The sequence below is a fragment of the Numenius arquata genome, chromosome 7 (genome assembly GCF_964106895.1).
Source record: "Numenius arquata chromosome 7, bNumArq3.hap1.1, whole genome shotgun sequence".
NCBI lineage: Eukaryota > Metazoa > Chordata > Aves > Charadriiformes > Scolopacidae > Numenius > Numenius arquata.
The window spans coordinates 30,689,629-30,717,569 of NC_133582.1; the positions used below are offsets into that span (position 1 = coordinate 30,689,629).

General features: G+C 47.1%; 1 protein-coding gene across 1 annotated transcript in view; it reads right to left on the reverse strand.

The window, feature by feature from the left end:
* Window positions 1-3,695: 3,695 nt before the first annotated feature.
* MEIS1 (Meis homeobox 1) overlaps window positions 3,696-27,941 on the reverse strand; it is a 113,070-nt gene continuing 88,824 nt past the window's right edge. The window contains exons 8-11 of the mRNA XM_074150753.1: window positions 9,926-9,984; window positions 8,566-8,655; window positions 8,213-8,308; window positions 3,696-5,302 (exon numbers count right to left, since the gene is read on the reverse strand). Of these exons, the coding sequence (XP_074006854.1) occupies window positions 8,250-8,308; window positions 8,566-8,655; window positions 9,926-9,984 (208 nt within the window). The 3' untranslated portion in view covers window positions 3,696-5,302; window positions 8,213-8,249. The remainder of the gene's footprint in view (window positions 5,303-8,212; window positions 8,309-8,565; window positions 8,656-9,925; window positions 9,985-27,941) is intronic.

Genomic DNA, 27,941 nt, shown 5'->3' on the forward strand with positions numbered 1-27,941 from the left:
GGTGGGGGAGAATTTCCCGAATTCCCCCAAATCATATGAGACCCACTTTAATTTTTCCTTCGGTGGGGCCTTATTTTTACACAAACCACCCCCCCCACTCCCCCCCCCCCAAATTGGGGTGTCCCAGAAGACCGAGAGATGCCCTTGCCCTGCCCGCCGGCTGCCAGGCGGGGACTGGGAGGGGGACACACACACACACACACACACACACACACTGGGGGCGGGATTTGGGGGGCGGGGGGGGGACACGGACCCGCCGCCCCCCGCAGCCCCTGACCCCGGCATGCACGGCGCGGCTCCATTGATCATCCCGGCCCGCCACCCCCTCCCTTTATGAGATAATGCAATTACAAACATCAATAAGGAGCTGCGAGGGAATCATTATGCGGTGACAGTGATAAATGACGGTGCAGAAATAGCATGCTTTTTTTGTTAGGTTTTTTTTTGGGGGGGGCTTTTTTTTTTTTTTTCCTTTTTTTTTTTTTCCCCACACCCTCCCCCCCCCAACAATCCAGGGGCTTTGGGGGGGGGGGGGTGGCGAGCACAGTCACCAAGGTAACAGATGACATCCAAAATGGCACCAAAGGATAAAAAAAAAGAAAAAAAAAAAAAAGAACAGTCTTTCTTTCGCCTTTCACTCTTCACACACTCCCCCCCCCCCCCCCGCCCCCCCCCTCCACCTCCCGGCTCTTCCAAAGAGTTAAGTTGGGGCTTTAGCAGCAGCTGCCACACAGGCAGGCAGTGATGTCCCCACGCATTCAAGGGACAGGGAAGGTTTTGCTGGATGGCACACACACAAAGCAGCAGCCCGGGGCCGGAGGTGGGGGCCCCACGCGTGACCGCGGCGGGGGGGGGCGGGGGGGGGGGCAGCCGCCTCCTCCGGCGCTCGGAAAACCTCGTTTGCTTTAATACATATATATATTTATATATAATCATCCCGACGGCATAGCAAGGGGTCAAGGCGAGGGGGTAAATATCCCGCAATTTTCCACGCGGGTCCAGGGTGCGCGGAACGAGGCCCCGGCAAACGAGGACTTTCCGCGCAACAGCGCCCGGGGTGGAAATATTCCGCCCCCCCCCCCCCCCCCCCCCCCCCCCGTCGTGTTCCAAAAGTGCCGCTTCTGAGCCCAAAAAAGTACCTGTGGCTGCGGGAGGCACGGCCGAGCCGGCGGGGTGAGCACACACCCCCCCCCGCCCCGCCAGTCCCTCTGCCCGGCCTGGGAGGGGGTCGGGCTGCCCCCCTCAGCTTGGCTGGCATTTGCTGGTGTGTCGTGTGTCCGTTCCCCCTCTCCCCCCCCCCCGAAAAAATCTTCGTGGGGATGCCCACCCAGGAGTAGGGCAGGCAGCAATGCGCGCAAATACCGCGCAGATGGGTCTGTGTCCGTCTCTCCCCCCCCCTTCCTCCGCCCCTCTGTGTGGGGAGGTGGGGAAGTAAAGCGTTGCGCCCGATTTGCGCGGCACTGCGCTCTGAAGACTGAGCCCGGGGCGGGGGGACGACACAAAAATAAAAGGGGGACGAGGGAAATTGGGTCTGCTCAAAAAAAAAAAAAAGGGGGGGGGGGCGGGGGGGAAGTATAGAGCCTCGCCGGAGGTCGCACAAACTTTGGGCCGTCGGCGCGCAATCTGCGCGGGCGGCCGCGGAGTCGGCCCCCTCCCCCCGCAGCACTCTCCCGAGCCCCCAAGAGATGGCAGTCGAAGCCGGCTTTCCTCCTCCTCCTCCTCTTCCTCCTCCTCCTCCTCCGCAGCGGGCAGCGGCAGGACAGCGGGGCGGCGAGCCACCCCCCCCCCCCCCCACACACACACCCCCCCCGGCTCCCAAACTCCGCCCCCGCGCAGCCCAGCGCGCAAGTCCGGCGGGGCGCGCAAGCTCCCCCTCCGGAGCCGGGGCGAGCGAGGGGCTGGAGAGCAGCCGGGGGCGAGGGGCTGAAGAGCAGCCGGGCCGCTCGCCCGCGTCCCCCCCCCCCGGCCCCCGAGAGCCCCCCCGGTGGGGTGAAAGGAGGGTAGCTAGGAAACAGCGAGCGGCCCGAAAAGGCGGAATTTCCAACGTGTAAAATGTTCTTAACGGAGCCATTGAGAGAGTGCAATAAGGCGTGAGGGGGAACTAATCTCCCCATTTAAATGTTTGTGGCAATTTTATCTAAATGAATTTTAATGCTAAACGAGGGATAATTCCCTATTTGTAACCCGTTTACTTCTCTTTCCTGTGCCGCTGAAGCCGTCGAACATCATGCGATGAACAATAACAATAAAAATACTGTCAAGGCATATTCTTCATTTTGAACCTGTTATAATTACAGCTGATTAAATGTCTTGGGATATAATAGCGGGTTTAATTTGAAAATCTGTCGTGTTCCACCCCCCCACCCCCCCCAAAAAAAAATAGGTCCGATGGAAGCAGGTCTGTGCCCCACTTCTCTGAGGAAGGGACGCGTGTGCCCTCGCATGCAGGAGGGCGGTTTGTTTTTGTCTTTCAAGAAACATGAAAAAAAACCCCAAACAAAACAACAAAACAAACAAAAAAGACCCCCTCCCCCCAAAAAAAGCAAAAAGCGAGCCCCGGTCATTCAGGTTTTGGCAGAAAAGTGTCATTATTTCAGGCTCACAAAGCGGAAGCCAGGATGTGCAGCCTCTTTGGCAGTACAGCGGCCCTCTGAAAAAAAAGGGGGAAAAAAGGAAAAAAAAAAAAAAGGCAAACTCAAGAGTCACCAGAAAATTAAAAAAAAAGGAGGGGGAGGAGATAGAAGCTGCGGGGGGAGAGGACCCCACTTTAGTGGCCTGCTTAATTCAGAGAGGTCCACGCCGCCTGGCCCCTGCCCTGCCTGCATCCTGCCTGCAGCCCTGCCTGCACTCCTGCCTGCTTCCTACCTGCCCCCTGCCCTCCCGGGAGGGGAACAAGGAGAGGGACACACAACATGGGGGGCAGCCAGTGAGCTCATCCCTGGGATGAGGCCGGGGAGTTGCATGATTTTGCCTTAATTAAAATATTTGTGTATTTTTCCTACCTCCGGGAAACTCTATTTTTTTATATATATATATATATATATGTTTTTTTTTTTTTCTCTAGCTGCGATTTTATATAAAGAAAATGAGAGGGTATCACAGCCTGCCCGAGCTGTTTGGCGGTATTTAACTCGCTGGCTGCGGTGCAGAAAATACAGCTGTGCGAGGAAATTGGTTAATGAGGAGAGGACGGCCTGCACCAGCCTCCGCTCGCGGGGCTCCGGCAGCCCCTCGCGCCGCCACGGCATCCGCTCACCGACAGGCATTGCCTGGGCAATGCGCCCCGACTTTTATTTCCCTCCTTCCTTAATACGTTCGATTCCAGAAAAGAAACGCATAATATGGCTCAAATAACTTAAAGCGTGTATTAGAACTGTAATTTGGGGCAGGGGGTAATACTACTTACAAATTTCTGTCCGATAATGCCCTGCGATATGACATTTATTAACAGGCAACACTTCCCATACCCTGACAATTTACAGTGCAAGCTCCAAGAAAGTTTCTTTACGCAGCGTAGCGTTACTTTTACATTATTATTTTTTTTTTTAAACACGAAGCTGATATTTAAATAGTGAACGATTGGTGTCCCCGGAACTAGCTGAATTTTGTAGCTGCTCGGCTCCCAGTTTGGGATAGAATGGCGACAAATACTGAAGGGGGCAGGAAACAAATTTTGCAAGCAGTGGAGTCACCATGACAAAAAATAATTTGCTTTTATTTTAGATTCAGATTTCATTACTGCACTCAAACTACTACAACTGGGCTTTGAGTTATTATACAATCCAAACTGTTTCAATCAGAAACTCTAAGACTCAGTGTGCAATGATTATTATTAATAATAATTAGCTCCTTGGTTTCTTGATAGAAAAAGGCTATCAACAAGCATTTGTTTAACCACAACAAAAGTATAATTAGCTTATCCCACTTAGTAAATCTGTATGCATGCCAACTCATACCAAACTGCTACTTTTACAAAAAATTGCAATAATACAGATCATTTTTCCAGTCCTTTTTGCACAAAATTTATTTACAATGTATACATAAATGCTCCATGATGGGACTATGGGGAAAAAAAAAAAAAAAAAATGCACACATGACCGATGTCTTGCCCAGAAAGAAAGTCAACATATTAAAAAATAAATCTTCAGTCCACGTTTCGAGCTGCATAAAACAGGAAGTGATGTACAAGGTGGTGGTTGCTGCGTGGGGACAAGGATGCTCTGATGTGACAATTAGGCTTCAAATACACTGCCTTTCCGTTTCCATGCTTCCTCCTACCAGTCTCCTTAAGACACTGCCTGCAACAGCTGATTAATCATTGTTGATGACTGCAGTTTTTCCCATCCTTCCCGATTTACATCTGTTCAGGCCAATTCAAATATGGTGAGTAAATGAATTAGACATGCAAATTCACGCCCCAGGCTAGAAAGAGAGAGAGAGGGGGAGAGAGAGACCGGGAGAGAAAGGGAGAAAAAGGGAAGAAAGACAGACACAGACAGAGAGAGAGAGCAGGAGAGGAGAGAGAGAGTGTGCATGGCTGAAATCCTAGGATAGAAGAAAGATTCTTCTGCCTGACATAGTTATTTTAATGCTCTAAAAATCCTGCAAATAAGCCCTTTCTGTCATTTGCAGGGTAAGTGTAAGGCTTCTTTTTTTTTTTTTTTTTTTTTTTAATGTAAGGAGGCTTCTGGAGGAAGTGAAGAGCTATGGAAACAACACACATAGTGTGGAAAAATTTCACATTTTTTTTAAAAAATCTATAAGAAACAACGTAATATGGATAACAGTATAATAGCATTTTACAATATTTCACTCTTTGTTCTCTTAATGTCTTATATAGATATTTAGCATGTCCCCAAGAAGTTGACTTCGGTTGGTGTTTTCCTGCTTTTCAGGGTCCCTGTGAAGAATCGGAACGTCCCTTGGTCCAAAGTTGACGCCAAGAACTCCATAGTCATTGCAGAAAGACAATGTTTGAAATCTACCGTCGCTGCAGACAACGTGTATTTTCCCTTAAGCTACTGAGCATGAATGTCCATCACTTGTCCGCTCACTGCCGGCTCGCCGGTATGAAGCATTGTGGGGCTTGATGCTGACATGGGCATTCCAGGGTGGGGTGGTCCTCCATGCATCATCATCGCTGGGTGGTGAGGGTGTCCAGGAATGTAGGTATGCATGGGGGGGCCATGACGCAGCTGAGCAGGATGGGGGGGTATCTGGGGTGGGGTATAGCTTGGCTGTCCCATGTTCATACCCATTGGACTACCCCGAGACACATAATCCCCTGGCATACTTTGCAGCCCTGTGGAGAGAAAGAGGCGGCGGTGAGTGGTGGGGACCGGCTAGCCGACATCGGGCCGTGAAGCCCCTCCGCTAGGTCACGGGAAGGCCGGGCTCGAGCCAAAGGTGGGAAGTGGAGTCATGGGGGCGCGCAGTTGCCTTTGGGGGATCCAAGCCTACATACAGACTCACACCAATGGCAACGGGAATGACAGAGTCGCAGAATGGTTTGAGTTGGAAGGGATCTTAAAGATCATCAAGTTCCAACCCCCTGCCATGGGCAGGGACACCTCCACTAGAGCAGGTTGCTCAAAGCCCCTGAACCCCTCCAGGGATGGGGCAGCCACAGCTTCTCTGGGCAACCTGGGCCAGGCTCTCACCACCCCTACAGCAAAGAATTTCTTCCTAATATCTAATCTAAATCTCCCCTCTTCCAGTTTGAAGCCATTACCCCTTGTCCTATCACTACAAGCCCTTGCAAAAAGTCCCTCCCCAGCTTTTTTGTAAGCACCCTTTAGGTACTGGAAAGCTGCTATAAGGTCGCCCCGAAGCCTTCTCTTCTCCCAGGTCAAAAAAAACCCCCAACCCCAAGAACATCCTCTCCCCTCCAAATGCAGAGTTTGGGGAGATAAAACCACTTTCTGCTTTTGTGGTATGCGATGGAGATGCAAAGCCTGCCTGATGACAACTAACGTCACATGGGGTTGGTGGCTCCAGGCTGGGGTTCCATCCTCCATGCCCTTGCTCCAGCTACCCGCCTTCGTCTCCCCTGCTTGTAAAAGCATGATGGGAATACAAGGCAGGGAATGCCTAGTAGTTGAGGAGGGAGGAGAGATGGGTTAAATCGGTGTCGAGGTTTATCAACAGTTATTTATTTAGCTCTCGAGCCCCATCACTTGGAATCCATCCCAAGTATTTGTGCCATTCAAACAACCGCTGTACAGCGAGCACATACATCGCTGAACAAAGGCCTCATATGAAGCCGAAATTGATCGGATTACTAAGGGTGATTGTTAAATCAAACCTGTATTTTTAAACACATTAAAAAAAAAAAAAATATATATATATAATCAATAACAGTTATCAATTAATGCCTTCCCCCTTCTGTCCCAAAAAAAAATCAGACGCGAGACTCAGTCAACCTTTCAGTGAGGTTTGGGAGAACAATAAGAAAAAAATTGGACCTAAAACAATAAAACCTCCTGCTTTCTGTGGGCCTCTGCCTTCTGCTTGGATTGCTGTAGCTGATGGGAACTGACAGGTGTATTGTTTCGGAGAGCTATAAGCTCCATAATCATCAAGGGTGAAAGGCATACGCTATTGCTAAGTAGGTTCAATTGGCTTTAGTTCTAAGTAAGAGCGCGCCGTGAATGCGCCGAACACCTTGGAATCAGGTCTCAAGGCTCGAGCAATGAATAGCTGCTTAATCTAGCCTAAAGGAACAGTTTTGAACTAATGAAAATTGCTTATAAAATATACTGTACTCACAGCTCTTTAATCAAAAAAGATGATAATATTTTTTGTAATAACCTATTAATTTAATTGGTCACGAAGCATAAAATACATCATTTAAATTTAATTGACCCAGAAACTAAGAAACAATATTTAAATTAACTAAGCTAGAAATTTCCATGATGAGGTAATAAGGCTGTTGCATTCCCAAGCTCGGAGGAATGTTTTCACAGCTAATTGTTAAAACTTAGTTTTGACTCGCACCCAGAGAAGACGACTACGAAATACACTTGGCCTGGGTAACTTCAAACCCTACATTCATATAGGTTGGGGACACAACAAAGATGCTGAAATAACTGCTTTTAACTCCAGAAAGAGAGCAAGACAAACAGAATCAGGTACCATTTAAACACGGTGCCTGAGTGTTTCAAACCGCTTTACTCTTTTTTTTTTTTCTTTAAAAAAAAAACAACAACAACAACCCACAAAAATTTGTATAATGTGTTTTCCCCTATAAAAAGACAAGAGGGGGAAAAAAAAAAAATCTGGGACAGTTTTTCTAGTCTTTCTTTGCGAGGCCTGCCACTGAAGATTGCATTAATGATCTCTATTTTTGTATACTGAATAAGTCAAATCCATTTGTCACACTGCAAGTGATGGCATACTTAATTTGGATATAGTCAATTAGCCTGGGCTAAGCTCCATAGCCTGCTGCGCACACCTCTATTTTGTATTCTCTCTTTTTCCTTTGCCACACGTAATCCCATTATGATGGACAGACAAAGAGAAATAAACTTGAAAAAAAAAAATTTTAAAAAAGAAAATAATCAAAGTTTTGTCCATTGCCTTCTAAAACGCAACTAAAGTGAGGCTGCCGTTTCTTTTTTTTTTTTTTTTTTTTTTTTAACCTAGGAGAAGTCTCCGTTTGGCTTTTTTGGTGTCTTGCAGGTTAGCGGGAGAAATGTAACTCATGCATCAACTGCGGTTAGACAGATTTATGACACTTTGGGGACATGCTCTTTCCTCTCCCCGCGCTGCTGCAGACCGCTTACATTTTGCAAATCAGTCTGTTGCCAAGACGACAAGCTCTCCCCCCCCCAACCCCTCCTTCCCCTCCAAACCCCCCCCCCCCCCCTTCCTCCCCACCTTCCCCGGCTGCTTCTTGTTTTGTCATGTGCTCGGGGATGGATAATAGCATCAATGTATGGCGGCGGCGATGTACAGCAGCGGCGATGCACGGTGCGCGCGCGCACGGAGGATGGGAGGGGGACGGGGACGGGGGGGTGGTGTTGTTTGGGAAGCTTGAGAAGCTTGAGCTGAACCGCAGGGAAGGAGAGAAACCCAAAGGCCCAGGCGTTAGGATGGATGGACGGAAAGGAAGGAAGAAGCATGAGTCTATGGGCAGGGAGAACATAGGGAAATGCAAGGAGACAAATATCCCTGGGACAAAGTGAGAACAAAAGACCCCGTTTGTACTTACTTCCCCCTGGCTTTGCCATTGGTTACCTAGGTGAAGGTTACATGTAGTGCCACTGCCCCTCCATGCCCATATTCATGCCCATTCCACTCATAGGTCCTAGAGGGAGAGAAAAAAATCCAAGAAGATGCCAGAGAATGAGCAAAAAGTCAACGGATAGTGCCAAAAGCCCCTTCTCCAAAAACGCAGCAGGGCAGAGAGGCCAGGACTGCCGGAGCCAGAAGATGCCCTGGCCCCCCTGGATGGCATGGAAGGCAGAAGAAGACAGGCGAGGGCAAGGCAGGCAGCGGAGATGAGGACGGAGGAGATGGGTACCTGCGGTGGTGCCACCGAGGGGGCCCGGCCGGGGGGCTTACCTGGCGCTCGGATGCCCATGTGCTGCTGGCCGTCCATCACGAAACCTCCCATCGGCTGCCCGTCGGGGTTATAGGGCGTTCCTTGACTTACTGGAAAAGTGTAGAATGTTGCTTTTTAAGCCCCAGCCAAAAGGGTCCCCTCTTCTCACGGCGTCAAGACTCAACCCCCTACCCACCCACCCAGAGACCGCTATCAATGCCAGCTCGAAAAAGAGGGAAAACCATCTACTGGTCAAATTTAGCGGCCGGGCTAAAAGGTCCTTGCCAAGTCGCGGCTTGATTTCCTACTGAGGGTTTGGAAACGGAGCGAGGGATCCGAAATCTGGAGACACGAGGAGCCCCGGCTCCAGCTGCTGCTGACGTCAATGCGGAGACCTGTGTAGGAGCTGGATTTTATGGCTGGAATAGTCACACTGAAATTGCAGTGTGTTAAATTACGCCCGTGTGCCTTTCTAAGAGGAGGGACCTGAACGCGTCCCGGCCAGATATTCACTTCTAATGGCAAAATAATGGAATGTACTCGAAGAGGAAGCATGGCCCAAACGCCATCTTGGACAACGGCAGATTTGGATAGTTTGGCAGCAAGATTTGGGAAACAAAACCATCGGAGGGTAATGGGCTCTTCCTTGATGGTAAATACCCACACAGCTGCGAGCCCAGACCCCAGACACCAGAAAAGATTTAAAGACCCCAGACACTTAAGATTTAAAGAAATATATCTAAAAAAAAATCCCCCCTCCCCCCTGTAAAACTCAGCGAACCCAAAGGACAGCTACGACAAAGAAGATACGAGGGACGAAAGGGCTCTCAACAAGTCCCACTACCTGAACTCCAGGTTTTAACTGTACATTGAAAGCTGGCTTCAGAAGTAAGCTGCCTTGGGTTATTAAAGCACATAAAGCTCTACCTCATTGAATGTCTTTGAACTTTACTGAGTCCCACAAGCGATGCTGACCCCCTTGCCCTTTTGACAGGTAATAAAGTTTACAGCAATTCCACACCAAGCCATGCACCAGGGAGTGGTCACAGGAGCAGAAAGAGCTGGGAAGGAAAACTCAAAACAACTACTAAAAAGAAATAACTTTAATTCCGAATGTGTACGGAAAGTCTGGTCATGGGGCGGATCGTTTTAGTTTCTTGTTTTTTTCTTTTTATTCTTCAATGTCTTTTTTTGCCCCGAATATTTTAATCATGTTAAAATGATTTGGGTTGTAATGAAACAAAGCTGGTCGTATTTTAATTGTCAATCACTCCCAGCATTCATTTCTCATTTATTTACCAGGTAATGGACCTCCCGGTGAATGGCTTGAGGATGGTTTTCGCCTGCGTGACTGGAATACAGTTACTACTGGGGACTTGCCTGCTCGATTGGACTGGTCTATCATGGGCTGCACTATTCTTCTTCTAGCGTTAATAAACCTGCAAGAAAAAAAAAAAAAAAAAAAGAAAGAAATAAACTAAGAGGGAAGCAAACGGTTATGGAAGGGGGACGACTCCCACCCATCCCCGAGCCCCGCCATGATGCTCTCCGTCGGGCGGCGCATGGATGCAAATCCTGCAAAACCTTTCACCCCGGTGACCTCCCCAGAGCACGAGCTTGGGGTTTCCCAGCTGATTTATGTCTGCCTGCTTTTTTTTTTTTTTGCCACAGTCGGACACTTCCATTTCATCTTTTCATGGGGGAATTAGCCGAGTTTTCAGGAAACAATACCAGCAACGCTCTGCTCAATTCAGATCGGGGCACACACACAAAAAACCCAAAGGGGTGAAGCCAGCGAGATGCTCGTGAGGGCATCTGCTGCCTCCCCCTCATTAGTACCATTTCTGCCTTACGTCCTCCGACTTCTTTTCTCCAATTTCTTTCTTTTTTTTTTTTTTTATCAAAACCTGCCCCTACCTCTTGCAAACCTAATTCCCTTTTAATGCCCACTATTAAGATAATGAACTGTGATGGCAGAACCCCATCAAATGAGGGAACGTCTGGAGTTTTATCACCGCCAAGTCACGCTGCTGGGGGACTTCAGAGCCCTGCATTCCTCCTAGCCATTTCTTGGTGGGCTTTCCCCCCCCCCCCCCTTTATGCAAAGTCTGAGGGGTCAAGGCGAGGTCATAGCTTTACAGTAATTGAATTTATAATCCTGTTTTCTCCAGCTAGGCCTGACCATTTACAGCAAACATCTTGTTAAACTGTAATTACTGGACTACTGAAAATTCCCCCCGAACAATGAAAAGCAGATCTTTGGCAATAAAAAAAAAAAAAAAAAAAGAGGTACAGTCCTTTTTAAAAATAGCCATCTGCAACTGTACTCCTTGCGGTTTTGTAGCTCTTTGCCTCAGTTAGTCTTGCAATGATCATTTGGGAAAGGAATATTCAGAATAATTTGGAGTAAAACAGAAGGAGGAGAGTGCCCCGGTCTCTTCTGTGGGCAGTCCTTGTGGGTGCTGAAACCAGGAGCCTCCAAACCATGGCTGGGAACCCTCTGAAGAGCATTAGAACTCCTCTTGCAGCTTCGCTCATCAGAAATCTTAGTTAAAAACCATTTGGAAAATACCTCCACCAAGACCTAATCACGGCAAAGCCTCATAACCGGACTTTACATTCTTTATGAGAGAGAAAGATAGTAATAAAACTGTGTGTGCCTCGGCATTTGCTAGCAAAGAAAGCAGCGTGAGCGTGTGTAAAACCACACCGTGCTTGTGGAACGCGATGGGAAAGTCCACAAAAAGCTGCTTGGTGCTTCTTGTTGTTGCCTGTGCTTGGGGTGGCTTAGCAGGAGCTCTCCTAGGAAAGAGAGGACCACCAGGACCTTCCCGCGGGAACCAGCTCTGCCCACACGGTCCCCTACGCCGGCGAGGGGGGAATCTCAAACCACCACCTCATGTTGTTTGTTTTGCCCTCATCAAAGAATTTTTGTGATATCGGTCTCCTCCTCTCTCTCATTCCCGACTGACTCCTGTTCCCCGAACTCCCACAAAAATTAATCAAGAGGCTGAGTCCTCAGCAAACCCGTCTCAACAAAATGGGCTCGATCTGGAAACCTTATGCTTGAACTAGGTCATGTTTTGCCAGCAACAGTGTTGGATCAATTTTTGTACACATTTCCGATAAAAAAAAACCCCCGCATCAACTCCAGCAAACGGTGTTGCAAATCAGTTTATCATTATCTTGTACAAACCATGAAAATTAGAATCATGTGAGCAGAAGGTTAGACTAATTCTCCTTTCTCATTATAAGCACAGGTGTAGCACAAACACCATGTGAAATAAGCAATTAAAAAAAATCTGCTTTTTTTCTCCCATTAGCTGCCTTAGCTCCATGACCAATTAGAAAATTGTTTAATATCTGTAATCTGCATTTGCAGAAAGCAATTTTCACAGTAACTCTCCTAAGTAAAACACCGCCGCGAAACCCCAGCACCCCAGCCATTTCCTTCTGCAGGCTCTTGCTGCATTGACTCCATCCTTCTCCACCCCAATTGCCAGGCAGGAGGGGAGGGGGGCTTTGGTAGCCGTGAGACTGGCTTGTCACCCAAACCTTCACTTGCCAAAAGTTTTTACCCCAAAGAAACCCTGAGCCACATTAAGCACGCACGCTCCAATCTCTTCCTTCTCCTCTAAACCACAAGCGCTTTTAATAAGAAGGGGGGGGGGGAGCTCAATAATTAACTACAGAGCTAGAATTTACCAATAATTATCCATAAGACGTGCCTACAGTAAAACACATTCTCACCTGTTTGCCCCACGCTATCGCTCAGGATATCTGCTTTAAGAACATTTTACACACAGGTACTTAACAGTTATCTTCTTCCTACGCATTCGTAGAAGTATTTTCTATAAGTAGCAATTCTGCCAAACAGCCCGGTGTTTGGATGTCTTTGGGGGGAATTCAGACGCAAGAACATTTTCCTTCTGGGCAAAGTAATAAAATGACATTCTCGCTCCTCCCACTAGAAGTCAAACGGAGGTCAGCTCCCCATCCTTGTATCTGTTTAAATAAACTGGTCCAGCTGTTTGTTTCCAGGATGCCCTTTAACCTTCTGTCCCATCCTCCCTGCCTTTGTAACAGAATGCTTTACTTTGCATTATAGTAGACTCCAAACCACTATGCATTAAAATAAAAAAAAAAAAAAAAAAAAAAAGAAAGTATTCACTTTCAAGTTTCTTCCTGCATCCCAAACCTGGAATTTGCAAGAACCCATCAGATTAAAACTATTACTGTGGCTTGTCTTGAGAGACCACAATGCTGTCCTGTTATGTTTATAAATCACATTTGGGAACTCTTCGCAAGCAAAATGGGGAATTAGCTGTAGCTGCAGAAATATACAGGCATGAGGATAATTTCTTCATGCTCGCTGGTTTCTTCTTTGATAGAAGGGCCAAGATCTTTTGATCACTCTTCGAATTTCCAAAGTGCCAGGCTGACATAACACCAGCAAAAATGATGGAACAGAAAAGCTGAGGAAGAATCTCACTGCCCCTTTTCCCGTGTGTTCATATTCACCTATCTCAAGAGAAAGGAACCCTACATCACTCTGATTTTTAAAAGTTCGGAGGAATCAGGACCTAAAAAAATATATTTGCGTATTAAGTGCTACTGAAATGGAGTATTCTCGGCATAAAATTTAGGTTAATGATTAGGACAGTCACAAAACATGACTCGTCTGAGTAAAGACCCGCACAAGCTCAAGACTTGCATAAAGTATTTTTCCCCACACCAGTGCTCTGGTATGCTTCTCCCCATACCAATGCACACCAAGCATTGGTACCTGTGCTCCCATGTGGAAGGCGGGTTTTTGATTTGGTTTTTTTTTTTTTCCCCCCCCAAAGAGCAGAATCAATAGCGGCACAAACAGCATGAGATCCCTCAGTGTACAAGCTGTATCCATCTCCCAGCCCAAGAGGAGCTGATAATTCTGCAGAACAATGCTTTGGGTTGCTTTTTTTTTCTTTTTTTGCAAGGGGAATGATCTGGCACAGAGGAAACATTTGAACAGTTGGGCAAACACAGAAGTTTAAAGTATTTTTAATTTTTTTCAACTTAACTTTTCCTGGCCCTTTTGGATACGGGAGATTGCGCTTTGGGATTGCATCCCAAAAAGCAAGAAAAAACCCAGCTCTTCCACCTGCATATTCCTAAAGAGGAGGAGGAAACCCTCTTTTCTCCAATTTGCATTTCACTAGGATGTTTTCTCTTCGGCTTCTCGCCCGGGGTCTGTCTCTAGAGGTCACTGGCAGCCTCCCTAGTTGGAGCATCACCGGTCCCAGGGGTGAGATCCAGCCCTGGCCCTGGGGATGCGGCAAATCCCTGCTCTGCACTCTGACCTTCAGCTTGGCCGCCCTCTCCACGTTTTGGTTCTTCTCAGCGAGAGGCGGCATGGCTGGCGATGACAAAAGCCTTGTTTTAGCTAGAAATTGGCTACAATAATAGCAGCCAGAGAGCAAGGATTTTCAGAGGGTCACCAAAACCCTCCGAAAGGCACAAGCTCGCCAAGGCTCAGGTTACAGCCCGAGTGACATTTTCTGCACAGATCTGGTCTTTCTCCCTTCCCCTTGTATTTCATTTCGGTCGAGTGAATAAAACAAGACCTTCCTCTGCTGTCACGGATTTCCAAAGTCACCTTTTGCTCAAGAATCGACAGAGAGATTGCGGGGACTTCCAATTTGCAGTCTTGGAATGAAATTTTCCAGGACCGGCTGTCTGAAAGGAGATGCTGAGACCTAGCGGTATATTGAATTTTTCTCTCCCCTTGGCCCTCCTGAATGAGGAGAGTTTCACACCATTACTGACTTTTGATACCCTGAGTTGCAGGCTGCTCCCTCTCAGTATTCTCCCAAAGCGCTGCGTGCCAGAAGTCTGTGTATCACTAGCAGTGCCAAGAAATTCCCCCCAAAATCTCTCTGCCTCATTTTCTCCTTGAGCTCCTTCTAGCAAACCAGGCGTAAGGAGGCTGAGAAAGCCCACAGTACCTGCCAACCCCAGTGCTAAAACCTCTCTTGCCCTTCCGAAAAAAAAAAAAACCCAACCCAATAGCTCTCTTGACAACAAACAAATCATCTTTTTTTTTTTTTTTTTTTTTTTTTTTTTTTTTTTTATAACAGATGCCAAAGTAACCGGAGCCCTTCAAACAGGCGAATAATTCACTTGTAAAACCAGCCGTACTCTTTTCTATATACTGAGATCCTTCATTTATACAGCAGTGAAACAACCACCTCTATTCAGCTCTTAATTCCTCAACGCTTAACAGGTTTATCTCTAATAAAAACAATTTAAATGGAAAGTGTGCTATAAACCGGGATTATTACACTTCAGTAACTGCTTTATTCCTTATTTTAACATATTTTCATTTTTTTTCCCCGCGTATTTGTTTTCCAGAGCTTTTTAAAGGAGTCAGAGAAAAGAAAAAGAAACTCTAGAAATTATTTCACTGAATACTTTAAAGTGTTTTAAAAACAGCCTTAAAAATAGCAAGCTTCCTCCGTAATTATGAACAGCAAAAATAACTGCAGACTTTTGAATGGTAATCACATCTCCCCATCCCTAAAATGAGAAATAAATGTTAAAAGAGTGCTTACTGCCATTATTAGAAAGTTCTGATCCTGAAGTCAGTTAGTGAGCTTAATGACCCGTAACTACCAGTCATTAGCAAGCCATGCTCTCTGTACTCCCTTTATTTGTGAAGTAAAAAAAAAAAAAAAATTAAAAAAAAAAATAATCCAAGAAGCTCCAGAAACTTTGTTCAATTTAAAGTCAAACCTTATGAAGTCATGTTTGGCAACTTTTCTCGGTTTCTCCTCCTCCTCCTCCTCCTCCCAACTGAAGACAGTTCAGGACTGCAATACATCATGTACAACACTAAATAGAGGTAGGGAGGGAAGAGAGTGCAGGGGCTGCTAACCGCCCACTCCAGACACGTAATACTGGAATATCCTCCAAAGGATAGGGAGCCCATCCATCAGGAGGATGGGGAAGGTCTCCTCAAAGCTCTCCCCATCCTCTCTCTCCCTCCTCCCCTGGCAGCACCGGGGACTCTATAGAGGGGGGGGGCGCCTCACAAGACAATATTGAAGAGTGAACAAATAAAATACTATGCAAAAAACTAGTGATGAAAAACCACTAATTAGCTGACAAATTTGATGTAAAGCACTAATGAAAGCCATGTGTGGCTCTGCAATTTAGTTTTAAAAATAGCTTCTGACTTCAAGCATTACTATGTGACCCCACCAATGGATTCATGTTGTGCATTCAGAAAAAAGCCGCTTTGGAGGGGGAGAGCGCTATTGAACCCCCTCGCAAGCCAGCCCTGCTAATGCAGCCAGCACATCGGGTGCAAAAATAGAAAGCAGGGAGATGGGATCAGGTATGCGCTCCCTGTAAGAGAGTCCTACATTCCGACCGGCCCAACCTGCACCAGCTCTCCCTTTGGCCACCTCCTGTGCTTGCTCTTCTCCCAAGCCCTGCTTCCCCTCCTGCTCCACACCCCCTGCTTTCTTCTCAAACCATCTTGGGACACATCCTGCTTATTAGCAGATTAGATTTGGTGGAGCACCCTGCCATCAGCCCCATGGGACATGGTGACCCGCCTTGGGGTGCCAGTGAGCCCAGCGATGGCTCGTGCTCCAGGCGCAGAAGGAATGGCTGATGTTTTTCCATCGAGGTAGAATCATAGAATCATAGAATCATCTAGGTTGGAAAAGACCCTTGGGATCATCGAGTCCAACCATCAACCCTACTCTACAAAGTTCCTCCCTACACCATATCCCCCAACACCACATCTAAGCGACTCTTAAACTCATCCAGGGATGGTGACTCAACCACCTCCCTGGGCAGCCTGTTCCAGTGTCTGACCACTCTTTCTGTGAAGAATTTCTTCCTAATGTCCATTCTAAACCTACCCTGTTGCAGCTTGAATCCATTCCCTCTTGTTCTATGGCTATTTGCTTGTGAGAAGAGACCAGCACCAACCTCTCTACAATGCCTTTTCAAGTAGTTGTAGAGAGCGATGAGGTCTCCCCTCAGCCTTCTCTTCCTCAAACTAAACAGTCCCAGCTCCCTCAATCGTTCTTCATACGACTTATTCACAAAGTCCTGGCCCTGCTCTTCCCTTGGCCCAAATGCTCCCCTAAGCCTCATCATCCCAACGCTTGTCAGGCCACATCTGAGACTGGACAGGGTGCTAGATAATCTCAGCCAGGCTCCCTTTCCCACAAAAGGTTGGACCAGATGATCTTTCCAGGTCCCTTCCAGATCTCTGTGCAGGGCTCACAGCTGGTGGCTGCGCAAAATGGGTCTTTCTAGAAGAAAGCTGGGCAGGAAACGCTTTTCCCATCTTGCAGAATTTTCCCTGTTCCCCAGCAGGATGGAGCTAAAGCCTATTTGTATATATTTTAGCTAGTTCTGAATGAAAAACAAGGGAGGGACTCGCTAGAGAGGAGTGAAGAACCAGCATGCCCAGGGAAGGGCTCCCTGGAGATGATCCTCCCTGCTCTGCCCATCTCCAGTGCCCTCCCACATCACAGGCGAGCTGCTGGTGGCCTTTCTGGTACCCTCTCTTCCTTGTCCTCCCACCCACAAATCCCACTCAGTCCTGAAAAAAAAAAAAAAAAAACAAAACCCAAAATGCTCAGCTGATGTGGGAAGTTTCGGGTGAAAATCCAGGTGTGGCATCCAGGCATTTCCCCGGTGATGCCAGGGAGCGGGAGCAGGGGCTCCTGGGAGCAGCAGGTCTCGGCTGCGCCGGGGAGGGCTCGCGGCAACCTCATTCCCTGACACCGCAATTCCCGCGGGGCGCCAAGCAGATGTAAACTCGCCCTCGGCAGCCAGATGATGTAAGGGGAAATCTTTACATGGCAAAGCGCCAGCGGAGCTGACCTCCTGGCTCTTCCCTGCTCCCAAATCCCAGCGCAGCTGTACTCCGGCTGATCTCTGTGTGCCACAATTAGCCTTTAAGGAATATGGCAAGGATTCGTCTCATAGAGCAGTGCTGAAGGCTGCTCTAACTCCCGCCCAGGACAGCACTGGACCCAATACAACACAGCGGTTGGGTACAAAACGTGCTACCAGACAAAATCGTGCCTCCCACAAAAATGCTCTCCCTGCCCAAGGGCTGATGCTACGTAGCCATTTTTCCACTACAGATCTGGAGAGTGATTTATCTCATAGAATTATAGAATGCCTGGGGTTGGAAGGGACGTTAAGGATCACCTCGTTCCAACCCCCCCTGCCCTGGGCAGGGACACCTCCCACCAGACCAGGTTGCTCAAAGCCCCATCCAACCTGGCCTTCAACCCCTCCAGGGATGGGGCAGCCACAGCTTCTCTGGGCAACCTGGGCCACTGTCCCACCACCCTCACAGCAAGGAAATTCTTCTAATATCTCATCTAAATCTCCCCTCTTTCAGTTTAAAACCATTACTCGTCATCATGTGGCTCCCCTCCCTGATCCAGGGTCCCTCCCCATCTCTCCTGTAGACCCCCTTTAGGCATTGGAAGGGGCTTTAAGGTCTCCCCGGAGCCTTCTCTTCTCCAGGCTGAACCCTCTCAACTGTCTCAGCCTGTCCTCACGGCAGAGGGGCTCCACTCCTCTCAGCATCTCTGTGGCCTCCTCCGGCCCTGCTCCAACAGGTCCATGTCCTGATGTTGGTGGCCCCAGAGCTGAAGGCAGCACTGCTGCTCCAGTGGGGGGGGTCTCACCCACCATAAAGCACACTGTCTTTGCTGGGATAGATGCATGCGCTCCAACATGCAGACCATGCCACAAACCCTGGGACCTCCCAAACACTTGTGGCAGGGGGTGCACAGGCTCTCCGGAAGCTTTGAGAGCAGCCCAGACTGCCATGCACATCTCCCAACTCGCTGTTTTCTCCCAGCTCTGAGGGGAGTCTGAACCTCAACTTTCCATCTGAACCTTCAGGAGAGCATGTCTGGACTCCGTAACTCAGGTCCTGGTCTGGTGCATGCCATCAGTGCAACCCAGCGGCTTGTCTCCAGCAGATCACTTCAAGCCAACAACCTGAGTCCCGCTTGATGGCAAGGATTATGCTGGCAACAGAAGAGAATTGATAGCAAACTATGCAGCACTTCTTTGAAAACACTTGTCTATCTCTCAGCAATGTCCTTGTCCTCTGTTGATTCAGCATAACCTCTTATTTAATGGATTGTAGTGTTTGTGAGAGGTGCCTGCGTGATCGCTGAGCTTCCTCCTGCTGCACAAGTGGTCTAAACTCAGGGGTTCCTCATCTGAGGTCCAAGGCTTTTTCGATACATGAAGTTGAGAGCCTTGTCCAAACAGTTTTCCCCCGTTCGCTCCTACCTACAATGCATAGGGCATGGCAGCTGGAAGCTGTGCCTGGTCCTCCAGCCCAAGTGAAGGACTGCTCCCACATCTGGCTGCTGGTTTAAGTGTATTCCCGCTCACTGAAGGATACGAGAAATGCCCTGTCTGTGCTCCTGGACAGATCTCCGTACCCTGCTCTCGTTTTCAGAAGGCCACTGAAGGAGCACGGAGTAACTGTATCCCCAGGAACCCTACACCAGCTCATCCAGCCTGCAAGACTGAGAAGAACCCAAGTGAGAAGGAGAACCCAAGGAGAAGCGAACCCAAGGTGGCCAAACCAAAAGCCCTGACAAAGTGTCTTTGGGGGAAAACACCCCTAGAGCCCCCAAAGAGAAAACATAATGAACCCCTATATGGGACCTGTGATTTGTACATGAAATAGGCTTTGACATCACTCTGGGTGAGGAGGGAAGCTGTGATTCCTGTGGTTGCGTCCTCCCCACCGCTACCAAAAACAACAAACATGAGCTCGTTGGTGTTATTTCATGTGATATGGGCACCTGCAAAACTGGTTTCAATTTTTTTTTCCTTTTTTTTTTTTTCTTTTTCTTTTCCCCAGAAACCACAGAAGATACAACTCTGAGTCACAGCCAACATGAAAAACAACCCCACGCTTCTGGACAGACTGCCCCCCAAGACATCCTACTTCAAAACATTGTTTTCTAACCACTGCTAATAACCTACTTTGTAATCTACTTTATCTAAACATAATTTCCCATTAAGTGAAGTAATTCATTTTGCTTATAATCCTACTCCTGATGGCATTTTATTCAGGGCAGGAGAAAAGACATCCTCAGAAAACAATGCAAACAAAACACACACAGGGAGGTCAGGGGAATGTCAAAGATAAAAGCAATTTGTGAGACCATGGGACACGGGAAGCTTAGGGATCAGTCCCCCGGTTGGTATAAACCACCTTTATAAACCAGGTGAGAAGTCGGACATCTCCGGGAAAAATCTGAATTAAAAAGTAGCTATTGCTATTGCTCTTTATCATTAGCCAGAAAAGCCACAAGGACTACAGCGCCTGGGCAGGGGGAAAAAAAAAATAAAAAATAATAACCTGTGAAACTGTTACATGACCTAGATTTCGTTGAAGAACGGCGGAAGTAATATTTTTTTTATTTTTTTTTTTCAGCAGCATCTGCTGCTGTTTCTTTTCTTTTTCAAAAGTAAAACGAAAGGCAGAAGCGTTGTTAGCTCTGGTAGAGCCAGCCAGCCATCGCTTACACCCAAATCATTTCAGGGCAGGCAGGGCAAAAAATGCACGCCCTCGAAAGCATGCCCTCGCCCTGCGCCTCTGGCTGTGTTTCATTTCTGAGCAGAGAAAATTGGTTTCGCCAAGGAGGAGGCAACATTTGCCCCCTTTTTAATATTTCAGGCTGACTTTTTAACCAGGCGATTTGTTTGATGCAGGTGCAGCCCGGAGCAAGCGCCTGATGTAAGCGCGAGAGAGGGTCTCTGAGGGCACCTTTCTCCGCGTGCTGGGGTTTCAGTTTGCAATGGTTAATTGTTCTTACACCAATCTCGGCAACTGTTGACACAAAATAGGTGGAGATCAGGTCTGTGCAAGCACAAAATACCAGAAAGGCAAACTATATGTAAACACACTTCAGATAGTTATGACAAGAATAGACCAAAACCTGACTTGCAAAGCAATGACAAACCATTACTCTCCCCTTCTCTCTTGCCTTTTTAATAGAGGGTATATATTTTTAATTTCATTTATTTTTTTAAATATCAAGGGAATTTTTCCTGAAAGAAGCATCTCTGGCACTAAAGAGAAACCAAGCCCTGAGAACTGTATTTACAGAAGACAGTGCAGACCCCCCCGCCTTGCTTGCAACGCAGCATTTCCACAATACAATAGTGCCCTGGATGGGTTTTCTTAAAGCCAAACGCTTGTTTGGGACAATGCACACCTGAATCTCAGCCTTTTAAAAATAAGAAGTGGCAAACAAAGCCTTCTGATCCCCTACCCTGATCCTGCAGAGCAAAGCCAGCGTTGGAGTGGAGGAAAGAGCAAGTGCAGAATCATAGAATCACAGAATGGTTCGGGTTGGAAGGGACCTTAAAGACCATCCAGTCCCACCCCCTGCCCTGGGCAGGGACACCTTCCACTAGACCAGGTTGCTCCAAGCCCCGTCCAACCTGGCCTTGAACCCCTCCAGGGATGGGGCAGCCACAGCTTCTCTGGGCAACCTGGGCCAGGGTCTCACCACCCTCACAGCAAATAATTTTTTCTAATATCTCATCTAAATCTCCCCTCTTTCAGTTTAAAACCGTTCCCCCTCGTCCTATGGCTCCACTCCCTGATCGAGAGTCCCTCCCCATCTCTCCTGTAGACCCCCTCTAGGGACCAGAAGGGGCTATAATGTTTGCATGGTGCCGTTTCATCTTATCTCCCCGACCCCTGACAGCGCATTCGTTACAGAATATTAATGCGCCAACTAAATAAAAGTTTGTCAGGTACAAAACCATCCTAGAAGAGGATGGAAGGCCCAAGGGAAAACAAGATTTTTTTTGGCTGCGTATTGACTTCTCAAGTGTCGAGTGCCTTTATTGCAGGTAAACCCTGTTTGCCCTGTGCGACGCTCTGCGGTGGGAACTGACCTTTCTCCCTCTCAAAAAGGCATTTATGTGAATAAAATAACAGCAGTCATTTTATTATATAATACATATTATATAATATTATATAATACTATATGTTATATACTATGTAATACATACTATATATCATATTGTTATATTTTATATTATATATGTAGTATATATATTATACTATAAAATAGTATATATTATATAATAACTCCAGTTATCTTATTTGCTCAATGCTCAGGGCACCACTAATTAAGTCTGTTAAGTTCATGCAAAATGATTCCACATTTGCTCTTGAAATAAATGGTGTTTCCTCTGCTGGTTTTGCCCAGCCTGAATGCAGGGACTGTCAGAGCAATGCTATGGGGAAACATCCTCCCCTGGTGCTCCTGGGCAGGGTGATCCCTGTTTTGGGGCAGTTTGGGGTGCGTGGAGACTGCCAAGGCTGGACTGAGCAAGAAACCCAGGGTCTATCAGCTCTCCGGGGTGAAAGCCCTTCCTCTGCTCCACCTGAAGGCCTGGAGGCCAAGGGGAGCGTTCCCCCCGCCTCAAAAAACCTCTTTATCCACCTCCTCCGAACATCTGTCCCCTTTGGAAAAACACTCATGTTTCACGCCCCAACTATCACTCCTTAAACCCACGCGCCAAAACCAAACCCCACACTTTCAAACCACCGTGCTGTATTTTTAAATGGCTTTACTGAACTTAAAAAAAAATACCAGCCTAAAATCCGGTGATACGATGGTACCTGATGGCTCTAAAATCACAGCTCTTCCCCCTGCAAGCTATTTGCTCAGCTTTTCTAATAATACCTTGGCTGCCTGGCAGCTCTCCAGGGCTGTCTAAGGCAATATGCAAGCTAAACATTTTTTCGTCTGATTTCAATATTTTCTTATGAGTAACTATACAGGATTTTACCTAGCGAGTATTCCTGGTTGCTGTAATTTAAGAAGGGAGAAATAGGCTACAGATGTAATATTATTATTACAATTGGCATTCAAGGTGAAAGGCATAACAATTAACTAAGACTTAGTGAAAACATAAATGTAAAAATCTGCCTGAAAAGCCCAGCACATGGTACGTTTAGAACAGCTAATTTACCACACATATTCTGAATGGCTCAAACCGTATAACAATTCACCCAGCAAGATTCTTTTTTTTAATAGTTTTCTTGGGGTTTTGTGTTTTTTTTGCAAGGGATGATTTTCACGTTGCAAACACCTACTGTCTTATTTTACTCTGAAATAACAAACAATCTATGTGTTCGTTAAACCTGGAACATATATTCTTTCTCATTTCTCTTTTCCCTGCTTTTGCATGCATTCCCATTAACAAAACACTGTTTAAATAACACATGTATATGTATTCTTCAATCACATAGAGAAGCAGAGTAAATAGTTTCCAAAATCTGACGGTTAAGTTCGTATTGCTGAGGTTGAGAGGATAATTTGTGAATGTTTTAACATTTACAAGTAAATAAGTACTTGTATTTACTGTATCTGATTACTGAGAAAAGTATTTGTTATGTTCTTACACAGATTCAAATTGCATCTTGACCTTTTCTCATTTAATCTGTTTACTGCAACAAAAGCAGTAATAGATACATCTGAAAACAAGCAGATATTTTACTCGCCTAGGACTGAAAAACCCTGCCTGCGACGTGCTCTGCAAAGTGGCAAACCTAATAGCTCGCCTATTTATTGTAGTCCGTGATTTGGTAGGCGGCGGGGGCGAAAATCCATCCCTGCGTATAGGACCAGCACCTGCTTTTGCTATGCTCCCTCCCTGCCGGCCTCCTCCCCCACTTACACCCTAAAAATAGTGCTTAAGTGGGACTAAAGTGGTGCACTGGTCATGTGCTGGCCTTTTGCTGGGGGTGAGTATCACCCTCAGTGAAGGAATAGAGCGAAGATGATGTCTAGGCGAAATGCCCAGCCCCATGAAGGAGCCTTTCCATCCCCTTTCCATTCCCATGTGTAGTTCAACACATGGGAATTGCCGGACAACATTATAACTTGGATTTCAGGGGGGAGCTGGGATGTGCTTTAGATGCACCGAATCCCAGGCATGCTATGATAAAAAAGCTACAGTGGGAAAACAGGGGCCTGGGACTGTTTTCCAAATATGGTGGGGCTGAGAGCCATGCAGTCGCTCCTCCTTGCCCTGCACCCCTGCGGAGTGGCAAGCAGGGGCTTTCTACCAATGCCCCGTCTGCTTCTTTCCCCATCAGCATCCCCTCATCTGCCCTGTCTGCATCCTTCTATCTGCCCCATCAGCAGCTGTCCTCACCTGCATCCCTCCAATCCCCCCCACCAGCATCCCCTCATCTGCCCCATCAGCATCTGTCCCCATCTGTTTCTCTCCATCAGCACCTGTCCCCGCCTGCATCACCCCATCAGCATCCCCCCATCTGCCCTGTCTGCATCCCTCCATCTGCCCCATCAGCATCCCTCCCTCAGCATCCCCCCACCTGCCCCACCAGCATCCCCCCAACTGCCCTGTCTGCATCCCTCTGTCTGCCCCACTAGCATCTGTCCCCACCTGCATCCCCCCATCAGCATCCCCCCATCTGCCCCATCAGCATCTTCCCCCATGTCCCCCATCTGCATCTCCCAATCTGCATCCCCCCACCTGCCCCATTTGCATCCCTCCATCTGCCCCATCAGCATCTGTCCCCAGCTGCATCCCCCCACCAGCTTCCCTCCATCTGCAACTCCCATCTGCCCCATCAGCATCTTCCCCCATGTCCCCCATCTGCATCCCCCCATCTGCTCCATCCATAACCCCGCCACCTGAAGCCAGGCTGGGCACGACCAGCGAGCAGATGGGAAGGTCATCCCTGGCAGTGGTGCTCCCTGTTCATCCCTGGGCGCTGGGAAGCAATCCCCTGTGAGCAGGGCAAAATCCTCCTGTCCCCGCCGTGCCACCCTGCCTGCCCCTGCTGTGCCATGGCACAGCACTTCGTCCCCTGCCCCATGCCACCACCACAGCAAAGGTCTACCACTATGGCTACCCACCAGCAAAGGAATGGAGGCAGGAGAAAATTTCCTGCCGGAGGGGAGTTGTGATGGGGCTAAAAGAGTAATAAAGTACTTCTGTGTGTCTATGCCCCGAGCTGGCTGTGCTACATACAGCAAGGTGGTTTGGTATTTCTATCACAAACCCATCTCAGATTTTTCAAACTCATCTTCAGGCTGGCCTTGGAGCCTTTTTAAAATTTCTTCCTTATAAAGTTTTAGCAAAAATAGCTTCGGCTGTCTCCAAGAATGAGATTGGGGAGATTTGCTTTATTTGATCATTTTTTCCAGTGTGTTTGGTTGGGATTTGGTCTTTTTTTTTTTTCTTTTTTTTTCAAGCCTAGGAAATTATACACAAAATTGACATTTAAAGAAGCCAAGGTCATAAAACCAAGAACTCAAGAGTTAGGAAAGCGTCTTACTAGAGCTGTTTGTACCCTATTCTTTAATCTACTTTATATGGAAACAGTTCAGTTACCAGCTCATGGCACAATTTTTGATAGGGCCCAATGCCTCAACCACCCCAATGATGATTACGTTTGTTATAAGACCAAGCCAGGGCACTATAACGTAGAAAAATTGATTTCTACAGGAAATAAACTTCGTCAAAGTTGAACAAGTAAGGCAGAAAACGGCAAGAAAAGCAAAGCAGTTGTGGCTGAAGCAGGACACTGTGTTGGAGAAGAGGATTCAGCTCTGCTGCTGCCTTGGACAGCTCAGGAACCACTGAGTAAATCAAACCCAAACTTCTCACCAGCAGTTACTGACTTCTCACTTCTCCTCCATACCCAACACTGGTGGGTGGCACTCAAAACTCAGAGTTTCCACTGAAACTTGGGAGTTTCGGTGGTCACTGGACCTTAAACATGGATAACTTGCTGTCCTTTTGAGTCATCTACCAGTGCCGGACCGACCCAAAAGCGGTGGTTGTGCTGGACCTCCCTGCCTCTCACTTCTTCACCTGGGAACTGGGACAACGCTATTCTCTCTCTTTGCAGGGAAACTGTAAAAACATCACACAGACCCACAACCTTGTATGCATATATAGGCAAGCAGAGGTCAGGGGAGGACTTGGGTATCACGGCAGTAAGCATCATAGGAAAGCCCAGCAGTAATTATTAATCCCATTTTCAAGCACGGTTTGAATACAGCTCAACAAACGAAGCACTGAAGAATGAAGGTAAGATAAAATATTGACTAGCTGCTCCATCATTGTCTGGTCTGTGGCCTAGATAGCATGAGGGTATTTTGGAAAAAAGCCGAATGGAAACACCTAATAAAAGGCTGGAGATTTAAGGAGTTGAATTTTCATACTTAATCTTTTTTTTTTTAAGATCATTTTAATGCAGTTGTACAAAACTCTCTTTAGATAGCCATGTACATATAGGGAGGTTATATAGTCAGATTATTCTACAAATACACAGACATTTATCTGTGTGTACCTAGACTTGCCTAAAACATAAACAAGCATCTGACACCTAATGCAGCCCTTGATGAGAATTGCTCTCTCTTCTCCGTAAAGTCCCGCCAGTAATTATTTACCATTAGTTCTTAACGGGAAGAGATTCAGCTGGGATGTAGCAAACAAGCAAATGGTATAGATGGTTCGATACAGCCTGGCCGAGTCTCAGCTGAGCTAAGAAGGAATTGGATCACACCTCCTTGATATTTCAATCACTGGGGAAAAGCACCTTATTAACCTGTACTCGGTCAGGTCCCTTCCACATCCACATATGCAACGCTGTCAAGATCACACAAGTGGCCCTTCTAGCTCACGTAACCCTCCTTCAAACCCTAAATTTCTGCGGGGTCAAATGACTAACAAAGAGGGAGACCTGAAGGGTCCATTTAGACTAACGACATCTTGAACTCTGCTACCTTCCCACCTGCCACAGACTTTTCATTATTTTTTTGCCACAAGGTTCCTTCTTCGCACGACAGGAACATCCAACTCTGGCAAAAAAGTGGTCCTGAAAAGCAATGCAAAACTGTTGCGTGTGGGAAGAAAAAGAAAAAGGGGGGGGGGGGGAGGGGGAACCCCCTCTGCGTGGATTATTTCATTACTTTAAAAAAATTAAACAGCCCAAGGAAAAGGGTCAAGTTCAAACTGTGGTATTTTTAAAGACATGTGCCCTACCACTGATACATTTCCTGGCACGTCTCACTTCATCACCCCATTCCTGTGACTCCTCCACCGTCAATAGGAGTTGTGTGCATCAACCCGGGGAGCCCAAACACCGGGCAGACCCTATGTGAAAAGCACCATTTTTTCCGTTACGGCGGCAAACTGAAGTATGCTACCAGCACATACTGTAAAGGCATTCAAAATATGACAAAAAAAATTGTTCAAATGCTTTCAATCTGCAGAAAACAAATGCTCTCTTCACTGGCTGCTCTGTGGCAAACTTCTAATTCCATCCAGAAAATCCAGCATTCCCAGTCTGGGCTAACGACCATGCTACCAGACATGAGTTTATGTTTTTCATGCACATTTCATGTATTCCCACATGCTGTGTTGCTGCCAATAATTTATGACTGATCTGCACCCAGCCTGCCCTTCAGCATTCTATTTAATCTCTGCAACAGTGATTTACAATGACTCATCATTAATACAAAAATGTACATGTGTGTTAACAAGTTTGGAAGAATCTAAGGAGGAAGGCAAAATTTTTTTGCAAGTCGTGGCTGAATGACTTATGAGCCCTCTGAAGAAAGGCAAAGCTAACCAGAAATGATACGTTAGCTCTTCCCCGCAGCAAACAATTTAGGCAAAAAGAGTTTCTTCCCAAGCCTTAGAAAAAAAAGAGGATTCGGCACAAAGTTGGGAAAAGGTTGCCCTGTACCCCCCAGGATTCAGGAAGGGATGAGCAGCTCGTTGGTCACCCCACGGCTGGATGTTTCCCGAGGATGCACGGGATGCAATCTCCACACTCAGCATCCATTACAAAAAACAGGGGCTGAACTCCCAATATTTTGGCATCTCTGCCCACCACCGGTGATTTAAGAAAGCCCCGACTGCCTCTATAGCGTTAAATCTCCACAGGGCTGGGGAGGGAAGGGGAATTATCTCAATAATTTATACAATTGTAACACTACAGCAGAATTACCGAACTAGCTCAAGCAGAGGAAGCCTGCCCTACATCCACAAGACTTCAGTTATAATGTATTTTGACCTACTTTTTTTTTTTTTTTTTTCCTTCTCCTTGCACATAAGGAACTTATAAAAACACATCTGACACCAAGCCAAAGTTAAAACTCCATGAATCTGAGGCGAGGTGGGTACTGAAAAACACCCTGGCAAGCCACTCCGGAGAAATCCCACCAGCTTCAGTTCAAAGCATCCCATGTTCATCATCCCGAAGAAGTTCTCTGATGGACCATCATCCATGGTATTTGCCCATGCCGAACCCTAAGCCCCCAGACCCCTC